This window comes from Rhododendron vialii, chromosome 3a, assembly GCF_030253575.1.
Source record: "Rhododendron vialii isolate Sample 1 chromosome 3a, ASM3025357v1".
NCBI lineage: Eukaryota > Viridiplantae > Streptophyta > Magnoliopsida > Ericales > Ericaceae > Rhododendron > Rhododendron vialii.
In genome coordinates this window covers 12,673,475-12,689,608 of record NC_080559.1, presented here as the reverse complement: position 1 = coordinate 12,689,608, position 16,134 = coordinate 12,673,475, and the positions used below count along the sequence as shown (strand labels likewise).

General features: G+C 36.4%; 1 protein-coding gene across 1 annotated transcript; it reads right to left on the bottom strand.

The window, feature by feature from the left end:
• Positions 1-2,984: 2,984 nt before the first annotated feature.
• Positions 2,985-6,370, bottom strand: LOC131319486 (transcription factor SRM1-like). Its single transcript, XM_058349741.1, has 2 exons — positions 5,821-6,370; positions 2,985-3,548 (listed from the first exon to the last, which is right to left on the bottom strand). Exons 1-2 carry the CDS (start codon positions 6,228-6,230, stop codon positions 3,284-3,286), a joined length of 675 nt encoding a protein of 224 aa, XP_058205724.1. The 5' UTR covers positions 6,231-6,370; the 3' UTR covers positions 2,985-3,283.
• Between the last annotated feature and the right edge of the window lie 9,764 nt (positions 6,371-16,134).

Sequence of the window (16,134 nt, the reverse complement as noted above, 5' to 3'; positions counted from 1 at the left end):
AAGTAACTCATTTTTTTGACAGTATATTCATATAGAGCACAAAAAAGCTAACTTATATCTCTCATAGTTGAAGCGTTTTACACTATCAAAAGAATAGCACAAAAACCTTGACCCAAGTTCACTTTCAGATTCTCTTTTTTTTTTTTTAATTTTATTTTCTGAAAAATTGCTATTTAAGTGAACCTCTAAACCACGTTCAGTAAACACTTACTATCTACGTAATAAAACACAAGAGTATGGGCCCCCACACAAGACAAGTTGATCCAAGGGCTGATGTGTGCTTTCCAACTCGATTGATTTGATCCAAAGGCTGATGTATGCTTTCCAACTCTCTTAAAAAAACACTCACCACTCTTACAAATATATTACAAAAATGCCATCACATGGTGGGTAGTGCCGTAGGCACGAGCAAACACTAGTTTTTTATAATACATTTGCTTCGTATAGAGATTTATTTTACTTTGGTTTTTTTAATTTCTCTGGGAAAAGCTAGTCCACTGCGTTTTCGCTGAGTAAGAAGTAGTGAACAAGTTGTTATCACTACTTTTTATAGTCAAGTTGTGTCCACTGAACTATTTGTACAAGATGGTATAGTTTGATGTTTTAGTTTAGTGGAATGGAGGGAAGAAAATGTATTGGATGTTTTAGTTTAATGGAAACAATTTTACTAAAGGCAATAAGATGTAGGGACAAAATATGGTGGAAACAAGGTAAAAATAGGAAGGACATTTGGGGGAGGCAACTCTTGTTTCATTTGTGTGAACGTACTCCCCATGTGGGATGTGTATTTTTACCCTCTTTTCCAAGTGTATGTGATTGGAGTGTTCCTTAGCTAAGAGAACTCTATAAAGTAAAAAATTCTAAAACAAGTGTATCAATTATAAAATGAAATCATCGAGGTCCAATTTTCTCACATGATAGGATTGCTGTCCAGTGTAATGCAAACAGATACTTTATTTTTGTTTTAATTGACGATTCTGGAATGACATATTAAGATCACGTTGGTCTATTTTGACTTAATTAATAATCCTTGAGGATTATTTTTTGTGTATATTCAATTTATTCGCATTTTTTAGTTTTGCATCAAATTTTCGTGGATTATTTGTTTGTCTTGACGAGAGAAAATAAAAAATAAAAATCATGTAACTATATTCTTTAATGAAGACAAAAAACTAATCCCAGCTGATTATTAAGCAAACCATTCCAAAGGTTGTTTATAAGATTAGAAAAATAAATAAGTTGGGTGAAAAGTGTGTAGGTGTCTTGCTCTTGCAGGCGTTTTTCATATTCTTTTTAAAAACATGCATGACCCCAAATATGTATGTCATCCAATTATACCAAAGGTTCATCTTTTATTTATGTCTGAAAAATGTGTAATTAATCGAATATCTTCAAAAGCTATTCTCGTAAATGGATTTAAATAATTTAGTTGCTTTTCTGTTGTCTTCGTTTATTTTCTTACTCATGTTGTACACATACCAAGGGAGGACAGTGACATTTAAAAAATCTAGGGGAAACTTCCTGCATTTGTCAGAAATCTCAGGGGAGGTCAGCGAAATTTACCCTTTTTTCCATTTATTTGGGTGATGGTAGAGTACTTGGTACTGGATTCTGGGCATTCCTTGTAATGGGATCCTATGTGTTCAAAGTACAATTTCTTACCATTTTCGTTTTGATAATTGCGTGCCTTTGCCAGTTTTGCACACCTCAACTAATTTCAAAAGTAACCACTAGGGAAATTTCTGCTGCTCCTAGGGGGTTTTTTTTTTTTTTTTTCTGATGGTAAAAGTCAAACTTGAGAGCCTCGGGATAAGCCCCTCAATTGGAGTTCACGCTCCCACTTAAATAACCCATCGGAATTCAAGTCCTAACACAATTTCTAGGGGGTTTTTTCTTAACGGGGAGTATATAGACAAACTTACAAAAATCCTATAGCCCTTAAAAGTACCCTTCAATGTCATAGCAAACTCAATAATGCCGTTAATCCTTTTGAGACAACCCTTTACAGGTAATTCAAGTGGGGAAAGTTACCACCAGTAAAACCGTAAATTCTGGCTGCATCTTTCTACAGACTTGAAACTGTAAATGCAATGCAGTCTCAGCTCCAACTCCTAGCAGTGTTTCAAGATGTTCTTGGAGAATCATTCAACACAGAAGATATGAGCAAATTCATTATACAAAGTCGATTATTTCATGAAATATACACACTGCAAACAAGAAAATGAGCAAAAAAATTCAAACATATTCCGACTTTCAGTTGCAAAACTAGATGCAGTGAAGAAAGAAACAGTACTCGACTTGGTGATTTGTAGATCCTTTCCAAACAACAGCAAATCAATTCAAACATGTTCCGACTTTCAGTTGCAAAACCAGATGCAGTGAAAAAGAAACAGTACTCGATTTGATGATTTGTAGATCCTTTCCAAACAACAGAAACCCCTTCAAGCTTACAACTATCAGATTAATGAAAGTAACGACCTTTTGCTAAATTTGGAAAGATACAAAGATATTGTATTGCAGGAACATGTCAAGAAAATCACACCCATAAAACTGGTAAACCTTCACAAAGTACATAAAATCAGAGTAATATTCCACAATGAACTCGTGTTCCAAGAGTGCTCACATTTACAATAACGAAAACTCATCGCAACTTCAGATTTTGAAGGGGTTATATAGACATGCAAAAAGAAAGGGTGAACCCATCTTAGCTGGTTCCCCAATCGATCACTGTAACCACGAGTTCTGTCATAGTATTCGCATCTCTGGAAGCATGTCTTAAGAAATTTAACTGAAGCATTAGAAGGAAACCAAACAAAAATTATCACAAGAGCTATACAAGCTAGCTGCTTATCACGATAAATTTCAATCATTTTTTTATCCACAACACAATTTCCATGGTTGCTTATGGCCCTTAACAAAGTAAGCAACAAATAAACAAAGCCTGTGATGGTTTAAAGTAAAAGTTGTACGAAACTTCAAAACATACCCAATTACCAGCCAATGCTCATATAGCTTCTATTACATGTGGAATAAGATGATATAAAATATATAATTAATGAGTTCTAGATCACTTGGAAGTACACGACACATATAACTCGATAAGTAAACAGCAAGCCGTGTCGTGCTAAACCTAAATCTGTACCTGAAATTCACATCCTATCCCTGATATTCACATCCCCTAACTAACTATAAGTTGAGAATGAATAAAGCTCTACAGACTAGCTAGTCAATTCCAAGTATTTGTTTTATATACAATCCTACGCATTTCTTATCTTGGTCATCTCTACATCGAATAGTTGAAGTTTTGGTACCCCATGGAGCCTCCTTGATTTGGGAAGTGAGACGGTGGAGGAATAGGTTGGGTATCAACGGTGGTAGTGATGTCATGAATGCTTGACCTCTTCCTGTCCTTCTTGATGGAGTTCTGGCGGAGAAAGAATTTCTGGGCATGGCTAGCCACTTGGGTAGGTGTTCTAGTCACTACCACATTTCTCGAAATGCTCCTCCAGTCCCCTTTGCCGTATGTTTGGAGACCAATTAGAAATAATCTGTGATGAAAAACCAAAAAGTGAAATCAATTCTTGAAACTATAAAATCAAGCAGAAGATCCTACTTAGTAGCTATAGCAATGTTTTCAAATCGGAATACGTATCGTGTATCGTTTTTTCACTTGTATAGTTCGTATCGAGATACGCATTGTGTATATAGGAGTTTCTATTGTGTAGTTGGATAACATTTTTGGCAGAGGGAGAATACTAAAGACAAGGAGAATACTAAAGACGAGTGGGGAAGGAGAGTATTTGTATTGCACTTGAACTCAAACTTTTTTTTAGCTTGTACAAAATGGTTAGAACCCATCCCTATTTGTACTACTCCATGAAAGACTCTAGTATAAAGATATTTTCATACAAGATAAATTTTTGAGATAATTCTAGAATTACAAATGAGACATTCTCACAAAAAACTCTAGATATTTCATAAGGATATTCTAGAGCTACATATTTTAGAGTTTCTAAGGACTAGATATTTATATCTTTTTCAATAATATCTATCATATCTGGGTTTTGTCAATTGGAGCTTTGTCAAAATACTAAATTTATTTTATGTTTCAACAACGTTAATCATAATTACGTAGTAAAATATAACTAAGAAGTAGATACACCTCATAACACCAACAAACTATGCTTACATTTAAAAAAAAAAACTAAGATGCAAAATTTCAAGTCTCTCAACTGGGGCCTATTACATAAAGGTTTTATGTTACCTTTGTTAGAAAAAGAAAAGTAAAACAAAATACAATCGAAGTATGATTCTTTCTTTTATACAAAACCTACATTGAGGTTGAATTTCTATCAAAGGGTTTGAAAGATGCCATAATTACATCAAACGGCTTAGATTAATGTATTTGGAGTTCCGCTTCTTGAAATAAGGTCCGACTTTTTTCGAATAAGTAATCGTAGGATACGTACAGAATTAGGATACGCGTATAAATCGTAGGATATGCGGTTGTATCGTAAGATTTTTATACAAAAAGGATACATGATGGGATACGTATCGTTCTCCGAAGGAAACAATACAAATCGTAAAATACGTATCGTGTATCGTAAATTTTTAACTATGAGCTATAGCAGCTCGCAGCATACATAGAAAGTCTCATGCATGATAATGTGAGGAAAACCATCTAATCGGCCTGCTGTGATTTCTCATATGTACCAAAAGAAAAAAATGTAGCAGTGAACCTGTGCAACGCACAAAGTTCAATAATTTGCAATCATGGTAGTAATTTAGTGTGATTTCCCTTTTTCCACTACATAGCAAATGTATGCGAGTATCCTTCTCCGTCATCCAGATTCTAAGAACCTGTTTTCAACTCCTTCATTGAGCCAACATATCCTAGGTAGGGCTGTACACGAACCGAGCCGTTCGCAAACAGCTCGAAGCTCGGGTCGGATAGGCTCGATTCGTGAGTTAAACGAACGAGCGCGAGCCAATTATTTCGACTCATTTTGTAAACAAGCCGAGCACGAGTTATGTAAAGCTCGGCTCGAGTTGGCTCGCGAGCTTTTGTGTGTGTGCGCACACGCATGTATGTGTAATGAATGCTTTAACTTTACTTTGACTGCAACCTCTTAAGGCTGTCGTGAATGCAACCTTTGAGGGTACGCACACGTGGTCATAGGAGTAGTCCACCAGGAAGCTTTGTAGGGAAAGGAGTGTTCTTAAGCTTTTACTTCTTCCGATGTGGGACAAGTGAGTGCAATTTTGTTCACACTCCCTCTCCCCTATTGGCTAAGAGGAGATAATGAGACCACTATTAACTCAACCCAGGTTATTTTTACCTACTATTCTCTCTCTCCAATTAAACCCTCAATCTAACACAAAAAAAAACACAACCCTCTCCAAATGGGTCAAAGCCTAATGGACGCACTGAACGTCTGGGTCATTGGCTCCAATGGGTCTACCGATTTATTTGTTCAATTATGGGGATAAAGTTCTAATAGCGTATTTGTATTTGTAATTTTTTCTCTCTAGACTGTATATGGCTATGCCAACAGGTTAAGTGGTTTTGGAGCTTGTGGGAATTGGCCTTTAGTGAGAGTTTCATTTGGTTGATTAATTAGTTAAGTTTCGATCGACGAATTATATGTGATCATGTTTCTAGGTAATTTCATTTTCTCTTCTTTCCTTTTTTTTTTTTTTTTTATAAATTTTCAAAAGGCTTCACAACGTTTAAATTTGTGTATCTATTCGTGTATTGTGTTTGTGCTTGTGTTTTTGTAGACTTTTTTTGTTCATATATACATATATATATTTATGTACCTGTGTTCTTCTTCTGTCCACGGAGTCCCTTTCTTCCTCTCGACCTCCCCGCCCCTATTCCTCCCCGCCGCCGGCCCAAACGAGATCTGACTCGACTCGGCCGCCTCCCACCCGAGCGCCGACTCCGACTCCGACTCGTCGGGGTAACTCGGCAGCTCGACCCGGCCCGAGTCGATCTCGATCACGTCCTGCACCAGCGCCTCGTAGTGCGCCTTCACCTCCCCCGCCGACTTCCCGGGGATCCGTTCGGCGATCTTCTCCCACCGGTCGGCCATTTCCTCGGGGAACGCCACCAACGCCCGCTCGAACACCTTGTCCTCGTTTCTCGACCAAGCCGATGAATCGGTCGCCAAGGAATTGGACATCGTCGTCGACCACCGATAATCGTTTGCTTGTTCGCCCACCATCATTGAATTCGAATTGAATCAATCTGTTAGTTTTTCCTTTTTTTTATGTTGCTCTAGATTTTCTCTCTCTAATCTAAAATAAAAGATAGGGGTTTGGTGAGAGATTTATGGGGGTTTTGTTGGGTATATTTGTTGCGATGAGGTGCCTCGTGTATATATGGAAAATTATTGGGTGTTTTCGTAGCCGGATAATCCTGAGGACACAGACATTTTGAAATTATTTCCGTTTGACAAAAAAATTTAGTAGAAATATTGAAACAGATTGTGTGTATACACTTTTATGGGGCTCATCTTGGGTTCAATCAATATGATCCGAACTGCTAATTTTTCTTGAAATAGTAATTTTTAAAGAGTTCTTGTAAAAAATTATCTCGATAGAATATTGATAAGAACTTTTTCAAAAATTGTAGAGCGAAGCCTGTTTCGCCCTACGATTTCTAAAAAAGTCATTACCCATGTCCTATAAAGCTGGTTTTTATAGAAACTCTTGAAAATTTAATTTTAAGAAAATGAGCGGTTCGGATTATATGAGTGGAACCCAAGGTTGGCCCCACAAAAGTTTGTGAACAATCTGTTTCAAAATGTTTGTGCAAGTAGCATGGATGTTTCGAGCCATTGTCACGAGCTAAGTCACATAATGTGCGTGCGCACGGGGGTGCGCGAGCACCAGCGCAAGCGTAAAATCATCTCTCGAAAACATTCCGAACAATAAAAATTTGTGAATGCAAAGATTGAAAGCGCAAACGCAGAGTGAGGATTGAGTACTAAAGCGAAGACCATTTTGAAAGATTAATGACTAAGGTCCCGAGACACCTTGATTCAATTTTTTCCCCCACCCAACTCCTTTGGGACCTTTTTCACCACACGTTAGTGTGAAAAATCACACACTTTGTAATGAAGCCCTCACCGACGTGAGAGGGGAATGGCACTGGAGCACTTAATATATTTTTCCTCGATTTGGGCTCATAACCTAAGATGTGTGTTTCTTCGGTACAATTGATCGCTCTTGTTCTCAATTCTAAGCTCTCGATCTCAAAATTTTATAAGTTGAAAATATTTTTGAAAGATGCCTGCTTTTGCTCGCGTTCATACTTCTTGCTCAACCCACTTGTGTGTGTACATTTATATATGTACATACATTAACTCACTCGCGTATTAATCTAACTACTAGTAACTAAGTTTACAAGTCTTATTATATACGGAGTAGTATATATATGTAACTAAGTGGCCGGTAGGAAATTGAGGCGTCACCTGGTCTGCCCCTAACCTATTACTACTAAAAATAATCACTTGTAATATATAGGTGTGTAGTATATGGCTTGACCCTAAGTTTGTCTCTGTTATGGGTTCATTCGGGCTTATATTGATCATCTGAATCGTTCATAGTGAGGAGTTCATTGAATACATGATATGCTAAGAAATTTCATCAAATCGGGTATTGATAACCACATTTTCTCATAAGATTTTCTTGAACGAAAAGTTGAAAGCCCAACCTCAAAGTTTTCATGCCCAACATGTCTTCATAACAGTATTATCTAAGTTACTGAGATTAAAAAAAAAAGAAAAAGGGTTTGCATTGATAATCTGTTAGAAGTAACACAATATAAGCGATTCGGATCATTAATGTCAATCCGACGTTATTCGCAACGGCCAAAATTGACCGTTACCGTGCCTTTATCCCATATATAGATGGACTGATGGGGGTTTTTTTTTTTTTCTTGTTTGGAAAAGCATTTTCGTTTCTGTTTTTGTTTGTTTTGTTTTTAACTTTATTTAGAGTGGAATTACAGCGTTTTTGGCTTTGATTGGTTGGGGTTTGGTTTGAAATATGGAAACATAACACTTGAGGGCGCCGAAGAGCCAGGGACTTTTTTTTATGAGAAATTTTTGGGTGCAAATAGGGCATAGCCCATGTAGTATCCGAACGTGCATTTGAATCGTCCAAACTTATTTCGGACGGCCAAGATTTTGAGACCGTGAAAGAGGAGATGGAGTGCTTGAATCTAGGCCGTCCAAAACATATTTAGATGGCTCGGATGTGCGCTGGGTACCAAAAACTTTTGCGCACAAAAACTTCACCTTTTTTTTTACAGTAGTATTTTCCTAAGATCTTAAATAAGAAGTTTCTCCTTGGAGATCGCTTCTCTCCACTGGACTACAACTCGGGTTGAGGTTTTTGTGGGTCTTTCTTGGGACTGCAACTACAAATAGGATCAAAATCATTTATTTTCTAAATCTCGCAAACAAATCTCTAATGAGATAGGTTAAAAATACAAAGAGTTAATGTTAGTAGTATTTTGGAGTGTGTGACTAAATTTCCCAACTTATTATATATACAATCATATAACCTTAGGGTTCTCCATGTTCTAGTTTTTACCATTTTTTTTAGATGTACTTCTACAAACAAAATTTTGTTTTAGTATATAGAAATTGAGTATCGTCCACTGGAGAAAATACAAGAACACCTCTAAAAAGACTACCAAGTCTCACAATTTGATCTAAATCAGTTATATCAATCGACACAGTTTGTATACAATCAACGGAAGCCTCCTGACAGGAAATCGACGGGAGATCGAGAAAATCACCTCAGGGCTGTGGGAAAGACACCCTTTGTCACCCGCTGGGAAAGAAGGTGCCTTTCCCCGGCTAATCTTGTACAACTGCAGTATAAATAGACCACCGCATATTAAGGCTCTATAAAATTAAGGAAAGGAAATGATTTGAAAGGCGAAATATTGCTTTACTAATAAGACAGAAAGGACTATTATTATTAACATAATAAAATTCACAGTTTACATGATTGTTCGTTAAGATATTATTATACCTTGTCATCTCATCAATACAATAAGGTTCGATCACAGGGCCACGTATATTAGAGCTCCGCCTTTAAAATTTCACGTATTAAAATCACAATGGGGAAAAAAATAGTAGTAAAAAATCTTTTTTTTTTTTTTATATATTTTATAACCGAGGAAGAGCCCTACAGCCGAGCCACAATTGAACCCAATTGCACAACCCAAACCTCAGGGGAACTAGCGCGGCCACACCAGGTACGACCCCACACTTACTATCAGGGTACTCACCCGGTGGAGAATCGAACTCCTGACCAGGAGGAGTATTTCCGAAATCAGTCATTCGCTCTTACCACTGGGACAACCTCTTGGTGTGTAATAGTAAAAAAATCTTGCCCCATCAACATCTCCTACAAAGGTGTAGGACGTTGATTCATCACTTGTAATTGATGAACCCTTTTTTCATTAGTTTAGGGCACGAATGATTAGCTAAGCACATGGGTTCAGCACATTGATTAGTCCCTTCACTAGAGAGGAAAGACTTTTCTTTACTTTAATTACTTCTCTTCATACTTTCTCATTTTCTTTTCTTTCTAATCAGCTTTTTATTTGGGCAGCGGCGGCAGCCGTGTTGCAAGACGGGCAGGGCTAAGCGGTTGACGGGGGTGACTTGTTTAACTTACGTCTAGGGCCGTAAACGTGTCGAGCCGAGCCGAGCTTTGGCTCGGTTCAAGCCGAGCTCAGTCATTTACTCAACGAGCCGAGCCTCTCTTAAAAAACTGAGCTTTTGTCGAACGACTCGTTTATTAAACAAGCCGACAACTCAAGCTTGAGCTCGGCTCGTTTACTTAAGGAGTCGAGCTTTTGTTGAACGGCACGTTTACCAAACAAGTCGAAAATTTGAGTTCGAGTTTGGCTCATTTATTACTAAACGAATTGAGCCGAGCTGAGCATTAACGAACCGAGCCGAAAAGTAAGTTCATTTGAAAAAACCTCTATCGTTATATAAGTTCAGCCAAGTAGTAAATTAACTTTGGTATCTCCAAACGATATCCATTCGGCAAAAAGAGAATTTTGGACGATTGGTTTAGATTATGGGAGTGAAGTGGAAGTGGATATCCTCTCAAATATGATTGGCTATTTGCTTTATTAATCCCCAAAGAAGTCAAAAACACCTTTTGAGACTCACATTTTTATTATCTCTGCAATATTTTCCAGATGATAATTGGGCACTGTTTAGTAGTAGTACTATTTAAATGGTTAGATGAACATTTCAACCACCAAATACATCCATACGAAATAAAATATGTATGTTTGTAGAGCTCGATAAGTTGAACAATTACTAAAATAAGTTTGATGGAACATCAATTGATGTATTATTGGAACAAATTTGTTCAAGGGTAAAAACGAACGGAAAATAATAATATTTGAAACAAACAGGGAGCACAAATTCGTTCTATTCAAACAACAACTGATGTTTGATCAAGCTACTTAATAGTGTATTTGACGAGTCTTACAAAATGAAGAGTTCTTATCATTGTTGCGAGCCTAGCTTGAACCCACAAAGCCCAAACTAGACGGGACTGGAACTTAGAAATACTGGAGTGACCTTGGTCCCTCAAACGCAGCCACGTTGTGTGCAGGGTGCACATACATTGGGCCGGGATTGGGGTCGGGCTTATACTAGATAATAACGAGACTTGTGCATACCCAAGCCTAACCCATTAATAATAATCGGGCTTCATTTATTATTCTAAAGCTCGGTCCTCTTAAAATTTTATTTCCCAAGTCCGTCCGCTAACCCATTTATTTTTCTAAAGTATAGTGTCCAAGTATAAATGAATCATTCCCACTATTATAAATTAGAGTTCACAACCATAATAAATATATTTATACGAAGATGAAGGAGTATATGCATTTAAAAAAAAGGTTGCATAAATATATAATGCATATGTATGGAAGTAGGCTTTTTTTTCCCCCCTTCTTAATATATTTTGGTAGTATATAAATATATAATGCAAATTATTGTCATTAATTTACCAGGTCGGGATCGACATGGCTTGATTTTAAAAGACATTCCCGAGCTACCCTCTAATCAAAACTGGCTTAAAACTCAACCCAACCGAACTTAAGTGGCCTAAACAAATACATATCCCTCCCAAATCCTTAAAATGGCTGGCTAGGTTGGGCAAGCTAGCGGGCCAACGTGCACCACCACTAATCGTATAATTTTGGGTCATCACCGAGCGAAATGAGTTTTGGCATCTTGTGAATTTTTGGACCCTTCAAAATTCAAATCCGCCGCCCAAATCTAAACTAATTTATTTTTCTTTTTCAAACAGAAATTCATGTATTAAGTAAAAACAAACATAAACATCATAAGTCCGATATTCAGCATACAAAAATCATAAGACGACAAAAAGTTGTGTTCATCTGGAAAGCGCTCTCAACACAGAAGTCTTGTGAAGTTTCCAACTCTATATTTTCCACCGTCGTGGCCAAACATGCGACTGACACGTGTAGACAACTAGCACAATAGGACCAAAACAGCTTTCCAACGAAACAAAAAAGTTTTGGATAAGATTTTTTGCAACGTCACGTACAATTACTGTTGAGCAAAAATCTGATGCGGCCAAGTGTAAATTGTTTGCCCTAAGAGCATCCCCAATGGGGATGTATTTTAGGAGGGGATGGATAGTTATTTTAGATGTAAAAAGTGGTTAAAAGTTAGTTGGATGTAAAATAGAACTCACCCCTACCCTATCCAATGGTGAAATGTAAAAAAAAGATGGATAATTAATTAACTTTCTCTCCTCCTTAATTTTCCTCAACTTTCTTAATCCTAATTCAAGTACTACTTCCATTGAAAAATAATTTTGGTATCCGGTAATCAAGGACTTCAAAAAAAAATCTATTCCGAAAAAAAAAAATTACTTCCGTCCCTTTTTTTTTTTTTTTGACTTCTTATTCACTTCAATTACACTATTTACTTCATCTATTTACTCCCATCAATTCTCAACCACATTATTTACTTGATCGGAGTTGAACGATTTTCCTCTCGCACTACGACTTCCTTGTGCCATAATTGATACACTATTTTTTTTGGAGGGTGTTTGTGGGGAATGAAGAAAATTTTTGTTGTCTAAAAAATCCTGGTAACACATATTTATAGGCTGGGGAAAAAAAATGACCATTGCAGATTTTTTTCATCGCAAAAACATCCATTGGGTTGGGTCACCAACGGTCGGATGCTAATTAAAAAAAAAAAAAAACCAACGGTCGGATTATTGGCTGAGATTCCAATCCAACTTTACTCTTTCTCATCCTTCTCATCCGTTCTTTCTCTCTCTCTCTACAATCATAGACCCCCCCCCCCCAAACTAGACGACGACCTCTCTCTCTCTCTGGTTCGTAGAACCCAGCCCTCGTCTCCCTTTTTCTAAACCGAAGGGCCGGAAGGGCATATCCGGCGAGAGTTTCAGAACGGCACAGTCGGCGGCATGCATATGCGCCGTCCATGGATCGTCAAGAATCGGGGTAGGAGACGGTCATCTCCGGATTCCGGCGTGTTCTACCAGATTCCGGCGTGTTCTTCCAATTTCCGACGAGTTTCCGACAAAATCTGGTAATCTCCGGCTGTCTAGAATTCTGGTACAATCAGTTGGTGATGACATGTCAATTTATTGCTGCAGCCAAAAAGGAATGCAAATATACATCTCCCTTTCCATTTGTGCTATTTTCCATCTCCGAAATTCTTATTTTACATCCCCATTGGAGCAATTTTTTTTACATCTGGGTGCTATTATAACTATAGCACATAGTTTTACATCCCCATTGGGGATGCTCTAACTAAGCCAAACGACCTTTTTTTTTGTCCTTATTTTTTTTTTGTAGATTAATTTTTTGTTTTTATTCACAAAAAATTGGATTTCGATCATAATTTTTTACTCTTTAGATTTTTCTCGCCATGAGGAAAGCAATAATCCACGATAAATTGGCGAAAAACTAGCAAATACGATTTTTTTTTTTTGAATAAGAACAAAAAACAAGCCATGTGACTTATTAGGCTAAACAACCAACCCGAGGTCCCGGTTACATATTCATCTCATCGGGTTGGGTTCGACGGGCTGGATTTATTTGCTACATTGTACTTATTCCATCATAAATTTCTGGATGATGCTATGGTGTCTCCGGTCATTTTGGGAACACCGTAATTTTTGGCATAACTTTACCATTATGAGTATAACTAAAACCCATTACGAGCATAACAGAACCCAAACAAGACATAACTAAGGAATATCCAAAAAACTAACCAAGGCATAACCAAACCCAACTAAGGCATAACAAACAAGTTATGCCTTGATGTGATTTTGGTTATGCTTTGTTGTGGTTTTGTTATGCTTGTAATGGATTTTAGTTATACTCATAATGGTTTTGTTATGCCAAAAGTTACGGTGTCTCCAAAATGACCGGGGACACCGAAGTCATTCCCTAAATGGATTTCTTGTCTATATTTTGGGTATACTTGGTATTTATAAACTCTAATTATATTTTTCAATCTATAATGTACTTTTTATGATTTTAAAATTTTTGTTTGATAAAAAAAGAATTAAGATTTACTAAAAAAAATCATATTGTATAAAGAAAAAAATTATACATTTAAAAATATGAACGATTTTTTGACTAGTCTAGAATAGTTAAAATGGAACAAGGAATTCGGAACGGATCAAATAGTAGAACTTTTATGTATCCAAGCATAGTCATTAATAAAGGGCTTTCGCTTGATAATTCAAGCCTAACAAAGATATATATCCAAGCCTGATCATCATGAAAATTTACCCACATATAGTTCAACTTTAATTTTGCAACGTAAAAGTCTAGAAATTAGAATAAGATTTATAAATATTTTTCGATTCTAAAAGTTTTTTTTTTTAATTATTGGTATACTATAATAGTATAATAAACACAAAATGACTGGGGACACCAAAGTCATTCCCATAATCTTATATGGCACTGAGAACGGGGTTTCGAGAGATTTTTGTCTATATCATTTATTAAATGAACTTACGGACTGAACTCATTCCAATCTCATGAATCTAAACACCAATCCTAAATTTTTATAAAACAATAAGTCTAAGTACACTACCTCCAACCACTATACCATTCATTACATTTTTTGTAGGGCCCACCTCTGGTCCCAAAAAAATATAGAAAAATGTTCATAAATTTTAAAATAATATATTATGGAGCCCTGTAAAAAATCAGCTCTAACAAATATCGATAAGTATTATTTCTTGATTCATAGGGGCGAAACTGCTCAAAACTGTACAGTTGAGCAGTTTCGCTCCTACAAATCAAGAAATAATACTTACCGATATCCGTTGGAGCTGATTTTTTACAAGGCCGCATAAAATATTATTATGAAATTTATGGACATTTTTTTGTATTTTTTTGAGACTCAGAATAAGTCCCACAAAAGATGTAATGGATGGTGTAGTGAATGGATGGTAGTAACGGATCGAGAAATCTATACTAGTAAATGTTTGCTCCCTACTCAGAGAAACTTTTATGTATACCGGGGATACCAACCCCCTTGGTATCCCCTCCAATCCGTTTCATATTTTTCGGCCATTTTCCTATCATATTTGGATGATCGGCTCCGTTCATTTTATAGAGTTCGGCGAGAACCTTAGTCATACTAAAAATCGTGTTCATGAACTTTAATAGGTACATGATCGGCACACGTGAAAATTGAAGAAAATTAAAACTGGGTCCAAAAACACACTGAATCGGAACCTAATTTTGACTTTTTTCCCATTTTCATGTGTGCCAATTATGTATCAAATAAAGTCCGATGAACACAATTTTTTGTACGATTAAGGTTCTGGTCGAACTCGACAAAATGAACGGAGCCGATTATCAAAATCTGATTGAAAAATGTCCGAAAAATAAATAAACGGACCGGAAAGGGATATTAAGGGGGTTGGTATCCCTGTGATACATAAAAGATATTCACTCTGATAAGTAGCTTATAAATAGATTCCAATTTATTTTTTTATCTTTTTGAATGTCTCAATTCCGTCCTTAGTTCTATACTCCTTCTGTCCCTTTTTAAATAGATTCCAATTTATTCTTTATCTTTTTGAATGTCTCAATTCCGTCCTTATAGTTATATACTCCTTCTATCCCTTTTTAAATGTCCAAGTTTGAAAAACACGCAATTTTGAAAGTCAACTTTCACTTATACTTATAGTTATTTTAAGACAGCCCAAAATGAAATAGTGGTCATTTACATAGGGACGAAGGGAGTACATGTCGGTTTTAATATGGACCTTCTTTTTTTTTTTTAAGTTTCAATTCGTGCTTAAGGTTTGTGATTTATTTCAATCTGAATTTTTCTAATTACGGCTCTGAAGTTTATTTAATAACATGTTGTGGTTTGATGTTCAAGTTTATAAAACAACATATTATGGCTCTAAAGTTTATATGGTTACCTTTACTTTCCTATGTAGGTTTATTTAAAGTTTTCGGTCCTTATAATTTTAAAAATTCAAATAATCACTTGCTTTGAAATCGTTACGGTAGCGATCGCCATCCTTTGCTCCCCAAATCCCATGCTTGTTTGATTCAATACTCATTGGTGGATACGTCAATTTTTATCTGTAGCGATCGCCATCCTTTGCTCCCCAAATCCCATGCTTGTTTGATTCAATACTCATTGGTGGATACGTCGATTTTTATCATACGTATAATGTGATTTTCTATAAAGTCTGAAGCAAAAGTTCAAATAATCATTTGCTTTAAAATCGTTACGGTAGCGATCACCATCATTTGCTCCCCAAATTCCATGCTTGTTTGCTTTAAATAATCATTGGTGGATACATTTCCTACCGTACATAAATACTATGATTTTCTATCTCATATTGAAAAAAAAGTCAGAAGGGGAAGAAAAAAAACCTTTCACAAAATGAAATATAAATAATCTACATCACTTTGGAGTTTGTACTACAATGTGTATTAATCATTAATTTGAGCAGAACCATGTGGAAAGTCAACAGTGGCACAATTATATTAAAATATGAGCAAGAATGCCAATCCATATGACGTTATGCGCA

Coding starts and splice junctions, on each gene's coding strand:
- LOC131319486 (XM_058349741.1), bottom strand. CDS start 6,230: ATGATGGTGGGCGAACAAGCAAACGATTATCGGTGGTCGACGACGATG. Junction 3,549..5,820: donor TGGACAGAAGAAGAACACAG/GTACATAAATAT, acceptor TTTTCATCACAG/ATTATTTCTAATTGGTCTCC.